Here is a 20,213-nt window from a genome sequence, read left to right on the forward strand (position 1 = left end):
ACATCAAAACATCCGGGCGTCCCCTGGGCAACGTCCTTGCAGACGGCCAATTCTCACTCCAGAAGCAACTCCAGTTGCTCCTGACACGGAAAAAAAAAAGGATCAGGTGCTGTAGGCTCGACTTCAGAGGAAGGAATTGGCAAACCCAACTCTGAGGATTCTTTGCCTTAGAAAACCCTATGACATTCATGCAACCGGTGACTTGAAAGCACAAAACACAGGCTTTTATCCACTGTTCTTTGCTTCCACCTCGTGGCCAGTAAAAGGGCTGCTTATTCTTGTTTTTGGGATAAGCAATTTTTCCGCTTGTAAGATAAGAAGTCAAAGTCGAGGTGCTGCCTTTTTTGTGGGGAAAATGGAACCAATCACATTCTCCAAATAAGGACCAAGCTCAGCAGCTCCAAAGTAACTAGAACTGCAAGCTCAGATTGTTCCTTATAAAACTAATTCCTTCTTTAGTTTCCTGCCTCTATTTTGCTTCCAATTGAATGGCTTCCTTAGTACAAGATCTTCAATAAGTGCTCTGGAAAGTAGAGGGAAGAGTGGAAACAGAAGCCCCTTCTACACTGCCATATAAAATCCAGATTATCTGATTTGAACTGGATTATATGGAGCGTAGACTCATATAATCCACTTTAACGTGAATTATCTGCTTTGATAATCTGGATTATATGGCAGTGTACAAGGAGGGACCAGAGAAAGAAGGTTTGGAGAGTAAAATGATTATGATTTAATTCTACAAAGAAGAAAGTGAAGAGGGTAAGGACATTTATTGAGGGTTGTAAAGGGGGAAACACCCAGAAGGGCTGTTGTTGTTATTGTTGTTGTTATTGCGTTGTTTCTCCTCTAAGTGAAGTCAGAAAAAAGGAGTTTTCTAGTGGTGCATCTACACTGTAGAATGAATGCAGTTTGAAACCACTGCCAGGGACTTGGTGCTATGTTCTGGATGAATGGATTTAATTATATATATATGCTTTTAAGGTTTTATAATGTATTTAATAGTATTATTAATGGATTTGTAGGTATTTGTTTTGATTTTAATGACTGTGTTTTTGGGCATTAAATTTTGCCAATCTCTGTAAGCCACCCTGAGTCCCCTCAGGTGAGAAGGGCGGGGTATAAATGCTGTAAATAGAAATAAATAAATAGTTTTACAAGGTCTTTAGCCTTCTCTGCCAATGGATTTCATAGCACTAAGCCAAGATGGCTCAAGTGGTATCAAACTGCATTAATGTTACAGTGTAGGCATAGCCCTGGACACCACAGGACAAACATGTTTCATGTCACCCTGATTTCAAAATGTATCAGAGACAACTTGACATATCAGGTTAATTTTAAGGTACAGAACATACCAAATTTACTCATGTTTTACTGGTTCTTTTAATGATGGCCATTGACCAAAATAAAAATATTCTGTTCAAGTTTACTAAGCATATTTCAAACACAAAGGTCATTGCACAAAAATGTTTATTCGTCTTTTCTTTTGGAGCCATATATGCCTCTTCTACATTTTCAGCAGCTTTTGAAGATGCTTAGCAGCCAGAGGAATTCTTTAGCCCTAGATATGATAGCCAATGCAGCTGTAATTACAGTGGGGATGCTGTTATATATTGTGCAAAATTCTCTCCCTCAAAAAGCACATATAGCACTTCACATACAGCAAACATGTCCCTTAACTATCACTGCTCTTTTCTTGTCTTTCAAAAGTAGCTAACTGCTGAATTACGCAAGGTGTAGGCTTGCAGATAAAGTAGTCCACAAAGTAAGTACTTGATGTTTATAATCTACAATATCTAAAATATGAACAGTCAATAGTTTTCTAAAAGAAGCAGAACTCCAACTCAACATTTTTGAAATTTCAATAATATATTAATTTTCAAATATATATATGCTTTGCAAATATTTGTGATAAGCCACAAAATAGTTAGGAAAATACATCAGTAAAAATGAATCACGTTATCTCTTAGGCAGTTTAGGAATCCATTGTATGACACGCCAGCCTTGGCATCTGAATCAGATTTCACATATTTATTCTTTTTCCTTTAACAAGGCGGCCTCGAACCATCCAAGCATCCTAAGAACAAGAACACAAAAAATGGTAATCTACTGTGTTGTGATTTCCTCCACTCTTTCTGTCCACAAGATAATTCCTGCAACATAACCAAATAGATGATGTTTATGTAGCAGGGATGCCTTGCACCCACAGTTTTGGATCTACCAGGTGCACAATGAAAGGAAGCATATATGATACAGTTCAGGCATACCTCAGTTAATTAAGCCTTTGAGAGTGAAGTTCCTCTCAAATGTTTTTTATGCCTACCCATCCGGTTCCCTCCCTTTTCCTCTGCTTAACTGAAAATCTTTAGACATAACAGCAGCATTTTGAGTTAAGAGTTAGCGCAAAAGGATGTACGAGAGGGAGTGCTAGCATAAAAGTACAGGGATTTAGGGCTTTAAGGGAACAGCCTCTGTGCCTCATTCTGCTTTGGGGGTTTGTTCTGCTTTGTTCTTGTCCGCTTTGAGGAGCGTTGGGTTAGTTGATATTGTGTGTTTTTTTATTCCTGATATGTTTGGCTTCATGAAGAGAGGAGGAGAGAGAGCAAGAGAGGGAGGAAAGCTGGAATGAGTACAGTAGAAAGAAAATGATGCTTCTGCCTTTTCACTTTGTGCTTCCTTGCCACAATTTTGTGCTTCTGCCATTTTAAAGTTGATCTTTCCTTTTTTTGGCTGTTCCATGTGAATGTGCATTTATACATTGTTATTTATAAAGTACATTTTCTTATTTAAAAACACGTAACAAAATGTGGGGATTAATAGCATTTCAATGGGAAATTTCACTTTGAAATAAGAGCATTTGAGTTAAGAGCTCAGTCACAAAATGAATTAAACTCTTAACTCAAGGTATCACTGTACTGAAACATAAGAATTCCCATAAAGGGAAGAAGTGTAGCATAATGTACTGTGCGTTAGACTTGGACAGAAGGCCTAGCTACTGGCCAGTTCACTAACCTACTTATGAAGTAAATGCAATCTCATTTCATCTACCATGTGGAATTACTTGGCACAGCTTTGATTACCTACAACACTCAGAATATGCCATAAAATGACCAAGTGTCCATTCTCTGTTTGGAAAGCTCAGTTTTGCTCCATCAGAACTAAATCACGGAGTGCACAAAACCTTCAATTCTTGCAGCATGCTACTGCATAGAAGGATGTGCATTTATACATTATCTATTTATACATTACAATTTCTTATTTAAAAACCTGTAACAAAAAAAATTTGGGGTGGGGGACCGGAACAGATTAATAACATTTAAATGGGAAGTGTTGCTTTGAGATAAGAGTGTTTTCAGTTAAGAGCTCAGTCACCGAACAAATTAAACTCTTAAGTCAAAGTATCATTGTAGTTACTTTTGGAAGTGCCGTATTCTAGGAATTGTAGCACCAAAAAGTTATACTATTAATATTATGGAAGGAAAGAGAAACAGTAACTTGAACCCTGATCTGGTATTGTCTAATTGTCTATACTTCTGTGCTGTCCTATAAGACAGTACTATATGTCTCTATACATGCTACATTAACTGCCAATCATGAAATGATATGCCAAGCTATGAAGTTCACTTTCCTGAGAAGGTTAACATTCCCATAGCCCATATACTATAGCTGTAGAGTTCTTTAAAAGTGTGTGAGACTTGCTTGCTTAGATTTCTGAGACCAGAAAGACAGCCCAATAAAAATTCCCCAGGATTTGTGACAGTGTTTTAATACCTTAAATTACTTTTTTTTTAGTCAGACAGAATTATTATATGTAAGTATTTAGTTATTTATCATGGAAATATCTATACTTTTCTTCAGTGAGAATTCCCAGGGCAGTTGGCATAAAAAGGATTGTAACAGATTATACAAAACAATGGGATACATAATGCAAAATATGTGATATCATGCAAAGATATCCCAAGTGTGCATACATTTACATATTGCAACAGTCACATTTCCCTATAAGTTCCTATAGTTCAGATTATCTCATTGCAGAAATGTAATTATTTTTTATTCTTTTAGTGAGGATTTAACACATCTCTGGATCCAGCAGAACCTTTTCTGTAAAGAGATCACTAGATTAAATTTAATTATGTATTATGTTTCCAGAACTGTATGCAGTTACAGACAAGCAGCATACCAAATATCCCAAATACAGGCATCTGTACTGATCTGATAATGAACACAGATGCATTTTAGATTCTTGCCAGAAATTAAAATACCACATCAAAGAAGACAACATTTTGAGGACCTGGTTTGACGTGTCTACACTCAGCATCGAAGGATATATTTTGATATGCCATTTCCACTAAATAATCTTTCCCTGAACTCCATCTAAAAGTAAACATCTTTTTATATAAAAATACAGCCTGTGTATGTTTGTGCACGAAGAATTCAAAAAGTTGTTGGTCGACCAACTTGAAATTTTGGCACAACATGGCATACCAATATGCAGGTGTTTAAATAATGAGTTTGGGGGGAGGGAGAACTATGGATGATGGGACATGCAATACTTTTTATCACTTCAACTTCCACAGACCATTGCAACTTGCACCAATGACAGATCAGGACCAAACCTGGCACACAGGCCCCCCGATGCCCCACTTTATGTCCTGGTGCGGTTAGGGGAGGACAAACCAAGATTGATAGGATTTGCAATACCTTCCCCCAAATCAGACCATTGCTACCCCCACAAATGACTCACCTGGACCATATTTGGCAGTTTGTGGGCATTGACCTTGATTATGGGAACTGTAGTCCATCCTTATCCAGAGTGTACTAAATCAGCCAACAACGGATCTGGACCAAACCTGGGCACACAGACCCAACATGGCCAACTCTATATACACACAGGAGTTGGGGGTGATTGCCCTGGGAATCCAACTCATTCCTATTGACACGGTGTTCAATTTGGGGGGGGGGGTGTTGAACCCCTAACACCCCCCCCCCCCGGGCTACAGACCTGTCAATATCTGCTTGAGATAGTGCCTGGAGGGACTTCCAATATGCCTTGCAATCACAAAGGCTACCAATAAAACACAGGGGCAATATTTGCAAGTGTGCAGTTTGAAATTAGAAAACAATTGTTTCTCTCATGGGCAATTATACGTCACATCTGATCTTACTGTTTATGCAAAAAAAAGAGCCAAACCAAAAATGTAGTCAATCCACTAACTTTACAATAAAAATGATTTTTGGTAAAAACCTCTTTTTCATTCCTTACCATTCATTCCACATAGACACAGCAATGCAAGGCAGGGTATTGAATTGAGTGATATGTTTTCTCGGTGAATCAATGTTCGCTACAATACTTACATTTACTTTCACATTCCTTTCATATCATACTGAGCCGCAGTGAAGCATGGCCGGGTTTAGCTAGTATAATATAAAATGACTGGATGCAGGACATTAAAAATAAAACTTGCCTTCAGGATGACAATTATCTCTGCGCCATACTTTTTTCTTGCAAGCTCTTGAATTTCTTCCTCAACTTTTTCCTGAGAAGTACCTTTCACATCAATGTAGTAGCAGTCAGAGCTTGCATAATGACATGAGATTGCCTGCATTAAAAAAATAACCCAAAATTGTTGTAAACTGCATTTTCTGTAAGGGTTGGACATCTAAGATGAGAGCCTCAACAGCGACTAAATCCATCAAAGTAGTATTTTGGAGAGCATGCAAATGTTTCTTCTTTAGACATTACAATTGAAACACACAGAGAGAACATACGAAAGTCACCAGGCATCCCTCTCTGAGTACAAAAAGGATATATTTCTTGTATTGTCAAACACTTTTACAGCCGGAATCACTGTGGTGTTGTGTATTTTTTTTGGACTGTATGGCCGTGTTCTAGCAGCATTTTCTCTTGACATTTCAGCAGCATCTGTGGCTGATATCTTCAGAGGATCCTCTGAAGATGCCAGCCACAGATGCAGATTAAATGTCAGGAAAAAATGCTACTAGAACACAGCAATACAGCCCGGAAACCACACAACACTCCACATATATTTCTTGTTGTGGCTGTGGAAATTAATCTGTTGGGTGCCTTGTGGTAGGAAGAGAGAGGGCTGAAGCCAAGAGTGGAGAATAGGGCTGAAATATGTGGATACTCAGTGTAAATTACTTTCTAAAATTCATTCAACAAAAGGATTAAGAAATATCACAACTAAATCAAAAGGTTAGAGTGCCTTGATTCTCGAGGGGGAAAAACCACACCAAGCATTCACAGCCTGCAGCTACCTTTCGGAAACCTTCAGTCCTGTTCATCCCAGAGCCGTGGATCAGTAACGGGTGGAAAAACACAGTGTCTCCTTTCTCCATAACCAAGTGAACTCTTGGGGTGTTTTTATCATAGTCACGGACTCCATGGTAAATTTTGTTTACACCACCCTAGAAAGTCAATGTAAAAAAAAAAATCACAGCTTTCTTCTAAAGTCACCAGCTTTTCTAAATAAGCTTGCATACTTTATCATGTCAGGCAGCTGCAGGATAGATGGAGTAGAGGGCACTACTGTATTGTCTTGGTTTTATTGTGTCTTTTTTAGTGAGAAAAGGTGGGGTACAATTATGATTATGATTATCCCCTACACAACAAGCTCCATGGAATGGCTTACTCAGTAGGGAGCACAAAAGTGGCATCCAATGGGATTAAGATGTTTGATTTAATCTCAACAACTTGAATACTGCAGGCTTCACTCAAGTCATCCTGTACGTGGCTCTACTGGTAGCTTTGCCAGGCAGCTGCCTTCATAACTGTCACGCCCTGGGCAACGGAGCACTAAGAACCGAACACAGAGGCCAATAACTATCTAATATCTTTATTAAGGAAATATATAAAATAATAAAAAAACAAGTAGAGAATATAGTCCAGAAGCAGACCTATCAGATAAGGTCAAATATAGTCCAGAAAAGTTTTGTCCAATAAATGATATTAGAGTCCAAAGTAGAATCCAACAAACCGAAACACACACTATTGCCAAGCAATAGTGTGGGGAAATGTTCAGGGTCTTTCAAGGTCCAAGGTAAATCCACAACAAGGTTGGAAACAAAACTTGATTCTAGGAACAAGGTCCGTGACTAGGAACAAGGCAAGGCAATTCTTGAATACTTGGATAGGCAAAGCAAGGAAACTAGAATTGCGGACTTTGCGAAGTCCACACTAGGCTAGAAACACGAAATCACTCCTGAAGCTGCTCTGTTGACTCCGCACGGAACCTACCGTGCCAGGCACATTTAACTAGGTCTCGTTTTCCTGCAAAGCAGGTGTCCAGGGTTCTCTTTCCCTAGGGAACAGGAAACGAAACACAGCTCTCTCCAGATGTGAGACTCCCTAGATTTTCCCACGGGAACATGGCTAATCAGTGTCTTGTTTTGCTGCAAGTCTCAAACTCCTCCGAACCTGCTCCTTCTCTCCCCTGCCCGCAGCATAGGACTGTCTCCTAACAAAAGGGGGTGAGAACTGCTCAAGGTCTGTTTTAATGGGTTCTTGGGTAAAAACATCAACATCAGGCATCTGGAAAAATTCCGACTCTTGCTGAGCCGGCGAAAACCCCATGTTTTCATCTTCATCAGCCATGGTGGCACTGGGAGCAGGACTACAAGGCCCATGGGGCATTACAATAATTCAACCATTGGTTGTGCTGGCTAGGGAGCTGCAGTCCCAACAACATATGGAGAGCAACAAATTGAACACTTTTGTCTAAACCACCAGTTTCCAAAAGGAGCCCCTGATGGCGCAGTGGGTTAAACCATTGAGCTGCTGAACCTGCTGACAGAAAGTTGGCAGTTCGAATCTGGAAAGTGAGGTGAACTCCCACTGTTAGCCCCAGCTTCTGCCAACCTATCAGTTTGCAAACATGCAAATGTGAGTAGATCAATAGGTACTGCTTCAATGAGAAAGTAACAGCACTCCATGCAGTCATGCCAACCGCATGACCTTGGACGTGTCTACAGAAAACGCTGGCTCTTTGACTTAGAAATGGAGATGAGTACTCACTCCCAGAGTTGGACACGACTAGTCTAGGGGAAAACCCTTTCTTACCAGTTTCCAAACTTTGCTCCTTCAGGTGTTTTGGACTTCAGCTCCCACAATTCCTAACAGCTGCTACGTTGGGTGGGATTTCTGGGAGTTGAAGAGCAAAACAACTGGGGGACCGAAGATTTGGCATCACTGATCTAAACCAATTGCCTGAATACCAAGCTGACAGAATTTCATATTTTTTGTAGAAGAGAAAAATATATTGCCTTATTTCAAAAATTATGGCAATTTGAAATGTAGATTCCTCAAGTGCCTTCAGTATATAAGGTGACAACAAAGAAGATACTCCCCTCAGCCATAGTGCTCCATTGGTGAAACACTATGGATATGACTGATGTCAACACTATTGAGCTAATAGTGTTTCCTTTGCTTTGACTTTTTAAATTATGACATTTTACCTCTTTGTATTGGCTACATTCAATTACTCTGCTAATATGCTCCAACTTGTATTTTCAGACATACTGTGATATTAATAAAGTGGAACTTTGACTTAAGAGGGTGTTTTGAGTTAAGAGCCATCACTCGGCCCTTGACATTCGAGCATCATTTTGAGTTAAGAGCTCGTACCAGAGGGAGTGCTAATGTGAGAGTACAGGGCTTTTGGGCTTCAAGGGAGAAGCCTTTGTGCCTCGTGCTCTTGTCTGCTTGGGGAGAAAGCTGTCCGCTTTGAGGAACTTTAGATTAGTTGATTTTGTGTGGTTTTTATTCCTAATATATTTGGCTTCATAAAGAGAGAAAGGGAGAGAGAGCAAGAGAGGCTGGAATGAGTACAGTAGAAAGAAAATGAGGCTTTTGCCTCTTCACTTTGTGCTTCCTTGCCACAACTTTGTGCTTCTACCATTTTAAAGTTGATCTTTCTTTTTTATTATTCCATGTGAATGTGCATTTATACATTATTTGTTATTTATAAAGTAAATTTTTCATTTAAAAACATGTAACAAAAAATGGGGGGTTTAGGAATGAATAGCATTTTGATGAGAAAATTAGCTTTAAGAGCACAGTCACAGAACAAATTAAACTCTTAACTCAAAATAATCTGTTATTGGTTTATTACTTTAATAAATACTTGTTATGAATTCTCTCTATAGGACAGATGTCAATCATTGCCATTAACACTACAATAAGATAATTTTATTTTATTGTTAATATTTTTATTTGTGCATGTTTCTGTCTACTCTAGTTTGTTTTAGCATGACATGAAATGAAGCGCACACTGGATCCCTTTACAAATTCCACATCTATTAGATAAAGTTACTGAAGAAAGCTCGCACTGCTTTTGATGATGCAGTCAAAGTCATAGCTAAATAAATAAGCAGACACTGCTGGATGATGTCGAATTTGTTGTCTAAATATAGCCAGAGAAGAAAATTGTAAAAACAGTTAGGGAAAAAAACACCAATAAAAGCCCACTAGTATGTTGACACCTGTTTCCTCACTTTTGTATCTTACACACAAAGGTGCACACAAACACACAGTGTACCTCCCACTCAGGATAATCGTGCTGCTTCAGAGGCCCCTTATGTGATCCCGGCAGTACTACCAGGCATCCATTTCTGCGATCAATCCTCTCCATTGCAGTCCAGGCACAAACAATGCGATCCGCAGGCCGGAATGGGAAAAAATGCAAATCCTGGTGCAATGGATGGCGAGAACTCTTCTTTCCTGCAGAAATGCATCATCAAAATGAGCTGCAGAATTCATTATCAAAATTTTGTCAGTATTTCAATGTTTCTATCATCATATGCATTCATCCACAATAGAAACATGGTTACTGGGCATTATTTATCTAAATTAGAATAAGCCTGTCTTGTTCCAGTTAACCCTACATGGGAAAACAGAAGAGACATATTTAGCAATCTAGACAGGTGAAATGAGATTGAAAACAAAGTGCATTGATGTTTTGCCAGTCCAACCCTAGTTCTCAAATCCAAAATCCTTCTGTGTAGGTGTCTGCTTTTGTTTTTTTTGGAGATTTACACTTTTATATCTTTGTCATAAGACACTATGATCCTCTAAATGGCATCTGTCATTTAGACTTCTGTCACTCTAATCATCCCTCAGTGAGAAAAGTTCAGATAGAATTATATTTTAATACAACTATGTCTGCTGGATTGAACATTTGAAATTACTGTTTGTTCAAAAAATCCTTACCAGGATCTGGAGGTTTATTTATGAGCATGGTGTGCATAGCCATGATGTTTGGTCCTACTATGCATTCCACATATTTCAGTATCTGAGGCAAAGAAAATAACACATGAAATATGTATTGAAAGCTGCTATAGCAAATCACATCAGATGATGTGAGCAGCAGCTGACATATAATCAGCCAAGATTATTTGTTTCATTCATAAACCCAATGGTGAAGAAGCAGCTAGTTTTATGCAGAACTTATAGACTTCTATGGCCCCTTCTACACTGCCATATAATCCAGATTATTAAAGCAGATAATCCAGATTATCTGATTTGACCTGGATTATATGAGTCTACACTGAAACCTAGTCCAGTTCAAAGCAGATAATCTGGATTTTATATGGCAGTGCAGAAGCGGCCAAAATCTGTTTGTCAAATTGCTGCTGCTGAGCAAGACCATGTCACATCCAAGTGTTGTTCACAATCAAACATTTAAGTGCTGTTCACAATGCATCCAACAAACTGAACTACACACAAGAAAATTCCTTCCCTCTTAGCAACTGAGCTGCCCTAGAAGCTAATTTACAATGAACATAGCAATGATGAGGGAACCTATACATAAGTTTACATAAAAATATTCTTGCTTTATCGTTTTTAGATATAATAGGAGATAAAAATATAAATTCCTTGTCTTAAATATTTTATTAAGCACTGTAAAAATATATATTATTTTTCCATTATTTAGAGAATCACACACACACACACACATTTTCTTCTGGGGCTTCACATCTCCAAAACAGAGGGACAGGGAAGGATTCGAGATTCTTCCTGCACTTTTATCATTTCAACATAAATCTATAGTGAGCAATCTATCTAGTAGTGTCTGAAGTCCTGTGTATTTCTGCATACGGTTAACCTTTATTGTATTTAGTTTCATGTTCAGACAGAACATCATTGCCACCCTATACTAACAGTTTGATTACCAAAAAGAAAAATTCATATAAAATCTTAAAAGTGGCTGGAAAACTGTTCAATGACTCTGTAAAAAACAGGATGGCTCTACTTTCTTAGAATAAGCTACATAGATCATACACAAAGGTATGTTCACAGAATTAATTTAGCTCAAAAACATCACTCAGATCCCCAAAGTAAAATGCAAACAGTTTCAGTCTTCCCAATATTCCTTTTTACCTGAGGCAAAGTACAATATCTGAAGAGCTCTTCGTCTCCCATAAAATCTTGAATTTTTGTAACTGCTTTCTGATCTGCAACAAACTCTGACTTGGCAATTGAAATATCTCTCATGATCACCAGTCCAGGCACTTTCACCTCATTTTTGCAGATCTTCATGAACTCGTTTCTGAACAAAGGATTTTTTAAGAGTCAGAAAGGTCAGTTGCTAATTTGAGTTTGACTAGTAAAACAATTCTGTTTCCCTTAAATCAGGGGTCCTCAGACTATTGGGGGGTTGAACTAGTTTGAAAAAAATATAAACGAATTCCCATGCACAGTGCACATACCTTATTTGTAGTGCAAAAAAAAAAAAGGAAGAGCAATACAATATTTAAAATGAAGAACAATTTTAAACAACATAAACTTACCAGCATTTCAATGGGAAGCTCATTAGGACTATTGTTGTGTGTCAGGCGAGGGGGTCAGGTGGAGAAACGTGGCAGGCCTAAAGGAGTTCCCCTGGGGGCCATCAAATTGCTTCCCAGCTCAGCACCCAGCCTGGCAGAAGTCACAGCAGGTTCAGTGTGGTTCCGCTGGGGAAAACAGGGCAGGTGGGCCTAGCCAGATCCTGCAGACCCTCTGTCCCCTCTCTCTTCACCACGGAGGCCTGCCGGCCAGTGGCTGAATCAGAACCAGGAGCTTGGAAGGCCGCATCTGACCCACAGGAACTAGTTTGGAGACCCCCTTCCTTAAAGAAATGAACTGAATGCTTCTAGTAAGAAAAATTATGGATAACATCTAGAAGCTAGTGATAATCCATCAGGAACCATGTGGGTTGCAAACAACAATGCCAAACAAACCCCAATGATGTCAAACAAGGTGGTGGGATGCCTACCTCTGATTTTGAGAAATAAGCACAATACTTTTTAATAAATAGACCCTTAGCCTATTTAAAAGAGAAATTGTCATTCCTAGAAGTTTCCAATGGGAGCCAGCATGGTGAAGTAGTTTAAGAATTGTACTATATGGTTCAAATACCAGCTCAACAATAGAAATCCACTGGGTGATTTTGGGCATATCACTCTCACACTTAAATATAACACACACCCTTCAACAAATCTTAACAAGAGAACTGTGTGATAGGCTTGTCGTGGGTTGTAAATTACTTGAAGGCACATAGCAACAACAACAGGTTTCCAGAAACACAAATGCATTCCTTTGGACAAAAAAAGGCACTTTAATTAGTTTGAAGACAACAAAAATAGCCTTGGGACCACACACAGCCTACTTTCATTACCCCTGTTTTTTTTTTTAACAATCTCTCTGTAGAGGTGTAGGAAAACTGATTTTTACCTGAAACATTCAATATCCTCACTGGAAACCAAATTTCTGATGACCAGATAGCCATTCTCCTCGTAGAAGTGTCTTTGTTCTGGGCTAAGGAGGTTATTATCCAATGTGTAACTGTAAAGAGATCAAAATAAATTAAAAAAAAACAAATGGAAAAAGATCAAAATAAGAGAAAACGGAAAGGAATATGTTTAAAAAATCAATCAAGTTGTTTCTGGAATGCTAGATGCAGGAGGGGAAAAAGGCATAGGAAGACGCTACCTGATGACCCTACTGATATACTGTAGCGCAGCAGTGACCTAATAAATCATTTCTATCTTGGCAGCAATTTACAGACTGGCTCAGAAAATTTTGGAGTTCTGAGGCAGATGACCTTCCCTGAATGATAACTCAAACTTTGCTACAGCCCTCGTCAAACAACCAGCAGCATTTGAAAAGTGCCTCTGAACATCCTATAACACAAGAGAGTTCTATATAGAATTCAACCATCCATAGCTTGATTTATTTTATTACTAGCTGTACCCGGCCATGCATTGCTGTGGCGAAGTATGGTGGTATGGGAAATAAAGTATAGAGGAATTGGTGGTAGTTAAGGTACAGGGTAAAGGTTTTACCTTAAGTCCATTATAAATGAGTTATATAGCTGTGTGGAAGGGCCTTGAGTCTACACTGCCATATAATCCAGTTAAAATCAGATAATCTGTATTTTATAGGCAGTGTGGAAGAGGCCTAAGTGAGGCCTAACTCTGCCTGTCCTCTGGGCTGAGTGGGTTGCTAGGAGACCAAGTGGGCGGAGCTTAGCCTTCTAACTGGCAGCAATTGGATAAAAACAATTATTCCTCTCCCTCTAATTAGGACTTTATTTTTCTTTTCTTTTTGTTGTATGAACGTAGAGGCAAGGATGAGGGGTTGTGCTGCCAAGTTTAGTGTTTCTGGGATGTGTAGTTTTGTTGTTTTGTCCTAGGCTGAAATTTCATTACCCTTTTATATATATAGACAAGAAGAAAACCTTGATTTTGCCATTTTATATAAGGGACCAAAATTACCAAAAAACCCTCGACTCAGTTGAGATAAATGCTATCCTTAACGTCATAAAATACATCAACACGGGGTGTTGATGGTTTGGGCCCCGCCTATCTTCGCGATCGCATCTAACCATATGACTCAGCACGGACCCTTAGATCTTCCGGGGAGGTCCTCCTCTCGCTCCCACCACCGTGTCAGATACACCCGGATGTCTTATCATCCTGTGGGAAGCTTCTCTCATCTCTCCACATGGGAAGCTGGAGCTGACAGATGGGAGCTCACGTTGCTCCCCAGATTCAAACCACCAACCTTTCGATCAGCAGTCCTACTGGCATAAGCGGACTCCTGGACTGGAAATGAACTTGAAAAAACAAAATCAATGAAAAATGAGCAGTGTGTCCAGGCCCGTATCGTTTTAAATGGCGGTAAAATTGAGAAAGTGACTGAATATGTATATCTTGGACAACAAGTATAGCCAAATAATCTGGCAAATGGCAAATGGGCAAGAAGATGCAAGGCGGCTTGGACAATTTTTAATCAAAACTGGACAGTGCTAACAGATGATAAGCTGCCAATGAAGGTCAGAGCAAATATTTTCAATATTACAGTTTTACTGGCAATGTTATATGCATCTGAAATATGGGAAACAACAAAGTTATCGGAGGGAAAAGTGGGGGTGACTCAGAGAGCAATGGAAAGATGGATGTGTGGCGTGACAACAAGAGATAAAGTCATCAATAAAGAACTGCATCAAAGAACTGGGGTACGTGACATAGTCAATTAAATCTATGAGGCAAAAAGAAGATGGGCAGGACGTATAGCACGAACAAAAGACAACCAACGGACATGCCGACTAACGAACCGGATACCAAGAGACCACAAGCAGCTCTTGGGCAGACTTCATATTCAACAGGATGAAACAATGGTTACGCTATTCAGCCAGAAATGGAAAAGAAAAGCATAGTAAAGGTAAAGGTTTCCCCTGACATTAAGCCCAGTCGTGTCCGACTCGGGGGGTTGGTGCTCATCTCCATTTCGAAGCCAAAGAGCCGGCGTTGTCTATAGATACCTCCAAGGTCATGTGGCTGGCATGACTGCATGGAGTGCCGTTACCTTCCCACTGGAGCGGTACCTATTGATCTACTCACATTTGTATGTTTTCGAACTGCTAGGTTGGCAGAAGCTGGAGCTAATAGCAGGCGCTCACTTTGCTACCCGGATTTGAACCTGCGACCTTTTGGTCTGCAAGTTCAGCAGCTCAGCGCTTTAACACACTGCGCCATCAGGGGTTCCTTAAAGAAAAGCATAGAATTGTATATTTTGGCAAATGATAGATTTGCATGAAGCCCAAAGGAGTGGATTGACGACAAATCAATAGGATAAATATGAGGGATATCATTTTATCACAGTATTATCTATCACAGCATCCATGTATTTTGGAGCCCTGGAATCAAACCCCAGCAAATATCAAGGGCCCCCTATGTATATAAACCATTATGCTCTGAAATGGGAGTATTAAAAGCAGTGATCTATATCTGAACCAAAATAAATGGTTTACACTTGTATCTTAGAGTGATGTGTTCCATGACCCTTCTAAGTGATGTGACAAAAATTGATGTAGAAATATTTGAATAAGACAGGCATATTGAAACAAAACAAGCCATTTATCACGCAATTCTCAAAACGATTACTAAATGGTAAGCCCCACTAAACACAACAGATTTCTACACCAACACATATAGGACTGCTCTTTGAATAGCTTACCTTATACTTCATAGATAATTTTTGCTTTAACATACTGGTGTTATGGGAATCAAAAGACTGGAGGCATGAAAAATAAAAAATGCTTTTCCTTGGGAAGTACTGGAGAAGAGTGGACCATGATTACTTCTTCTCACACGCTGTTATTTGTTAACCATCTCCAGCAGGTTTTACATGCTTAGAGAGAAAAACTACTATGATGGAAATGCAAAATCTACGAGTCTCATGTTAAGCCAACAATGTGATGGTCAATAAACCTAGTGCTATCAAAAATTCATCCAAATCCAGTTAGATGCCTAATTTATCAATTTTTGATCACTGACATGTAAAATGTGACATATTTTCATGCAAGAAGCAGCAGCGTAAAATACAGAAACACCTACCAAAACTGTGTTGGGTATTTCTCCTTAGCTAGTTGGGCTGAAGTAGGAGATGGTGCCTTGACAGTAAATTAAGGAAATAAAATGTGGTTTTGATCAGACACTGATTTTATGGAGAGAATAAAATCAGACTTAGCCCCCTTCTACTCTGCATTTAATCCAGATGATCAAATCTAATAACCCACATTATCTGGTTTGAACTGGATTATGAGTCTGCACTGCCCTATAATCCAGTGCAAAGCAGATAATCAGGATTGTTTTTTATAACCAGAGGGTGATTTCCAGTTTGTGTTGGTCTAATACCATAAACGTCTAACACCTGAACAATCCCATTTCTCCCTGAAATCGACAGAATCACCTCCCATGCTGTCACAAAAGGTTACCATGCCCTCCAGAGCAGAAGGGGAGATTAGGGGCCCTTCCACACAGCCATATAACCCAGAATATCAAGGCAGAAAATAACACAATATCTACTTTGAACTGGGTTATCTGAGTTCACACTGCCATATATTCCTGTTCAAAGCAGAAAATGTGGGATTTTATTCAGATGTGTGGAAGGGGCCCCAGTCTCAGAATCCTTTAATGTGCAGAAAGAACCATAAACCATATCCATCCCAATCTGCTGAATCACATAAGTAACTTCCAGATCATGAATGCCAGCAGAGTCAGGGTTTATTTTCCCCTCTCCTTCTACACCCAGCACTCCTTCCGTTCATCCTAAAAAGTGACCCCATTGCTTTCCAGCACTCCGAAGCACCTATGTACTTTGCTTTTCAGGAAACACAAGGGGTTGTAATTGAAAAGGATAACCCCTTATAGTTCTGCTTATGGCATTACAACAGTGGATCCCTTATAAGATTGCCATAATTTAAAAAATATTTTTTGTTGCAGATATCATGATAGATGTAGCATTTGAGAATGTTTTATATTTCTCTATAAATTGTACTAACTTACCAAACTTTATTCTAAGAATGCTATAGTGGCGATAACTACGCAACACAATTTTTTTCCTGGGTTATAAATGTCATTTCCTAATTGGTTCTATCATTAAAACATGGAAAAGGTTTATTAAACTGTAAAATTTTGTTTTTGCAGGATATCCTGCAATACATTTTGCTGTAGCTTTTCCATAAAGTCTCAACCAATTCAACACAGTTTGTGGCAGCCACAAAAATGAAGTTTCTGGAGTATAACAACTACTTTCAAAGTAAATACCACACAATTAACTGGGAAATAACACTTTCAAACCAGGAACAGATTTTTTTCCCCAAATTTCATAACTTAGTGTAATGGAGAGATACTTCTTTCCCAAGATATTTTTAATGTAAAAATACTGTAGTTATTTCAATCAACATACATGAACTTGTTTATGGAAGGAAAACATTGGATATTACAGAGACAGGCTCAGTTTTGACACCCCGCCTTATACATTTTTGAAGTGTAACTTTAAAATACCATACAAGTGAAAATGCTCTGTATAGCCCCAAACTTCGCAGGTTAGAGTTCGCAGTCAAGAGATGATAACCACACAGGTCTTTCTGCTATACCAGCTTGAAGAACTTGATCCTCTGTTTTGAAAAACCTGTGTATCCAGATATTATAAGGATATACTGAATAGCAGAAAGCAGCAGCCTACTCAAATTTCTCTATACTTTATCTGGATGTTACATTGTTGTCCCAGATACTTCTAAGAGAAAATAGTTGTTATTATGCATCTTGTTTTAAGTGATTATGTATCTTTAAGTCACTATCAATTTATGATGACCATTAAACCAAAGCTTCATGTCTATGAAAGGCTCCTTCTACACTGCAATAAAAAAGCCTGATTATCTCTATTGAACTGGATTATATGACAGTGTAGAAAGGGCCTAAGTCTCTTGAAAGCGAGCCCTACTGGATTCAGTATCAAAATAATTTGCTTCAATATACTGCTCTGCAAACTAAGCCCCCTTCTACACTGCCATATAATCCAGATTTTATATGAAAATAGAAGGGACCTAACTCAGCCATAACACCAAAAGGACTTGAAGGCACATCACAACACCAAAAAGTTATTTAGTGAGCAATCCCTGCTAAAATATGTTTGAAAGTTATTAAGAGTATTACTCAGGCTGCATCTACATTATAGAATGAATGCAGTTTGATACCACTTGAACTGCCATGGATGATTGCTATGGAATCATGGGGCCCATTTACACTGCCATATAACATCCAGATTATCTGCTTTGAACTGGATTATATGGCAATGTAGATTCACATAATCCAGTTCAAAGCAGGTAATGTGGACTATCTGCTCTGGATTATATGACAGTGTATGTAGAACTAGCTATGGGACAGGGTGTTTGGTGAGGCACCAGCACTCCTTATCAGAAAATACTAAAAACTTTGTGAAACTCCCAGGATGCCATAGCATGGAGACATACGTAGCACTTCAAGTGTGTCAAACTGCATTAATTCTACAGCGTAGGGAAAAAAACACAGGAAAAATATACCTAATAGGGTCACTTTAGGATTGCTGGAAATCGGCACACAGAAACCTCCTCTCACAGTGCTGTTTGCTGACATAGGCTCCTTCTACACTGCCATATAAAAGCCAGATTATCTGCTTTGAACTTGATTATATGGCAGTGTACACTAATATAATCCAGTTCAAAGTAGATTTGCTATGGCAGTGTAGAAGGGACCCTAGTTAAAAGTTATACATAATAAGGGCCGTCAACTTTGAATTCTTTATAACTAGAACCATCAACTTTCAGTTCCTCATAAGTAGACCTGTCAACTTTGGATTCCTCATAAGCAGACCTGTCAATTTTAAGTTACTCACAACTAGAGCCATCAGCTTTTGAGTTCCTCACAATTAGAGTCATCAACTTTGAGTTCCTCACAACTAGAGCCATCAACTTTCAGTTCCTCATAAGTAGACCTGTCAACTAAGTTATAACAACTAGAGCCATCAACGTTGAGCTCCTCATAACTAGAGAACTCAACTTTAAGTTGTGTTGTCGAAGGCTTTCATGACTGGAATATTCTGGGCTGTAAAGCCATGTTCCAGAAGCATTCCCTCCTGACGTGCCTCCCACATCTATGGCAGGCATCTTCAGAGGTCATGAGGTCTGTTGGAAACTAAACAAGTGGGGTTTATATATCTGTGGGAAGTCCAGGGTGAGCGAAAAAACACCTGCCTCAAACAGACAAGAGTTCTTTCTCCCACCCTGGACTTTCCAGATATAGAAACCCCACTTGCCTGGTTTCCAACAGGCCTCACAACTTCTGAGGATGCTAGTCATAGATGTGGGTGACATGTCAGGAGAGAATGCTTCTGGAACATGGCCATACAGCCCGGAAAACGCACAGCAACCCAACTTTAAGTTATTCACAACTAGAGACACCAACTTTAATTACTCATAAGTAGAGCCATCAAGTTTGAGTTCCTCATAACTAGAGCCATGCTAGCTGAAACGGCGCCAGGGAAGTGTATGAGGATGCCCGCCAAAACCTGAGGGAAGGAGAGCCCCGGCTGCTTCCCTTGCCGCTCTGCCTCCCCTTCGCTCCCCGCTTGACTGCCGAGCCAAAAAAGCAGGCAAAGGATACGAGGGTGGCTCCCGCAGCCCGGGAGGGGGAGAGGTGTCGCAGCAGCACTTCCAGGCGGAGAGAGGCGCCCCGGCCTCCGCTTTCCTCCATGGCGCCTCCCAGACTGAGCTCAAGGCCTCAGCCGTGCAGACGAAGGGTAAGCAGGGAAGGCGGCGCTCATGATTGGCTAATCACTTCGTGACGGACCCGCCCCCCCAAAAAACATTATGTCCCTTCAGGCTGTGTGTGTAAGGCGGCAAACGCTGCAGCTGTACTGTAGAGTTAATGGGGTTTGGTACCACTTTAAATGCTATGGCTCAATGCTGTGGAATCGTGGGCGTTAGTTTTACAAGGTCCTTGGCCTTCTTTGCTTCAGGCCCCTTCTAGACTGCCATGTAAAATCCAGATTATCTGCTTTGATAATCGGGATTATATGGTAGTGTAGAATGGGCCTCTCTAAACTTTCAATCCCATGATTTGACAGTAGTGAGCCATGGCAGCTAACGTGGTATCAAACTGCATTAATTCTATAGTGTAGATACAACCTATGAAATATAATATGTCTAAACTTGGAACTCATCCCCAAGTCACCTCATTATATTTATGTATGAAAATGCAAACATTCCAGAATCTTGGGCGCGGGGGGGGGGGGGGGGAGTCCAAAACCTTTCTGATCCCAAACATTTCAGATAAAGACATCTGTACTTTGAAAGGGAGGTCAAGGCCTTGTGATGTTCACTATATGCATA

The 20,213-nt window shown here is 39.6% G+C and overlaps 1 protein-coding gene across 7 annotated transcripts; it reads right to left on the reverse strand.

Moving 5' to 3' along the window:
• Positions 1-1,450: 1,450 nt before the first annotated feature.
• LOC100560911 (phytanoyl-CoA dioxygenase, peroxisomal) lies at positions 1,451-19,640 on the reverse strand. Of its 7 annotated transcripts, none has more exons than XM_008111464.3 (10): positions 15,898-15,932; positions 14,902-15,045; positions 13,903-14,114; positions 11,806-12,841; positions 11,396-11,564; positions 10,226-10,307; positions 9,555-9,736; positions 6,277-6,426; positions 5,463-5,597; positions 1,451-2,074 (listed from the first exon to the last, which is right to left on the reverse strand). In XM_008111464.3, the coding sequence occupies exons 5-10, from the start codon at positions 11,552-11,554 to the stop codon at positions 2,021-2,023; spliced, it is 762 nt and encodes a 253-aa protein (XP_008109671.1). In that variant the 5' UTR covers positions 11,555-11,564; positions 11,806-12,841; positions 13,903-14,114; positions 14,902-15,045; positions 15,898-15,932; the 3' UTR covers positions 1,451-2,020. The 7 variants fall into 7 exon arrangements, with proteins under 7 accessions (XP_008109671.1, XP_062837864.1, XP_008109669.1 ...); XM_062981794.1 differs by having other exon boundaries at positions 11,396-11,970; positions 12,731-12,841; positions 15,898-15,931; XM_008111462.3 differs by having other exon boundaries at positions 12,731-12,841; positions 15,898-15,929.
• Positions 19,641-20,213: the final 573 nt, after the last annotated feature.

This window comes from Anolis carolinensis, chromosome 5, assembly GCF_035594765.1.
Source record: "Anolis carolinensis isolate JA03-04 chromosome 5, rAnoCar3.1.pri, whole genome shotgun sequence".
NCBI lineage: Eukaryota > Metazoa > Chordata > Lepidosauria > Squamata > Dactyloidae > Anolis > Anolis carolinensis.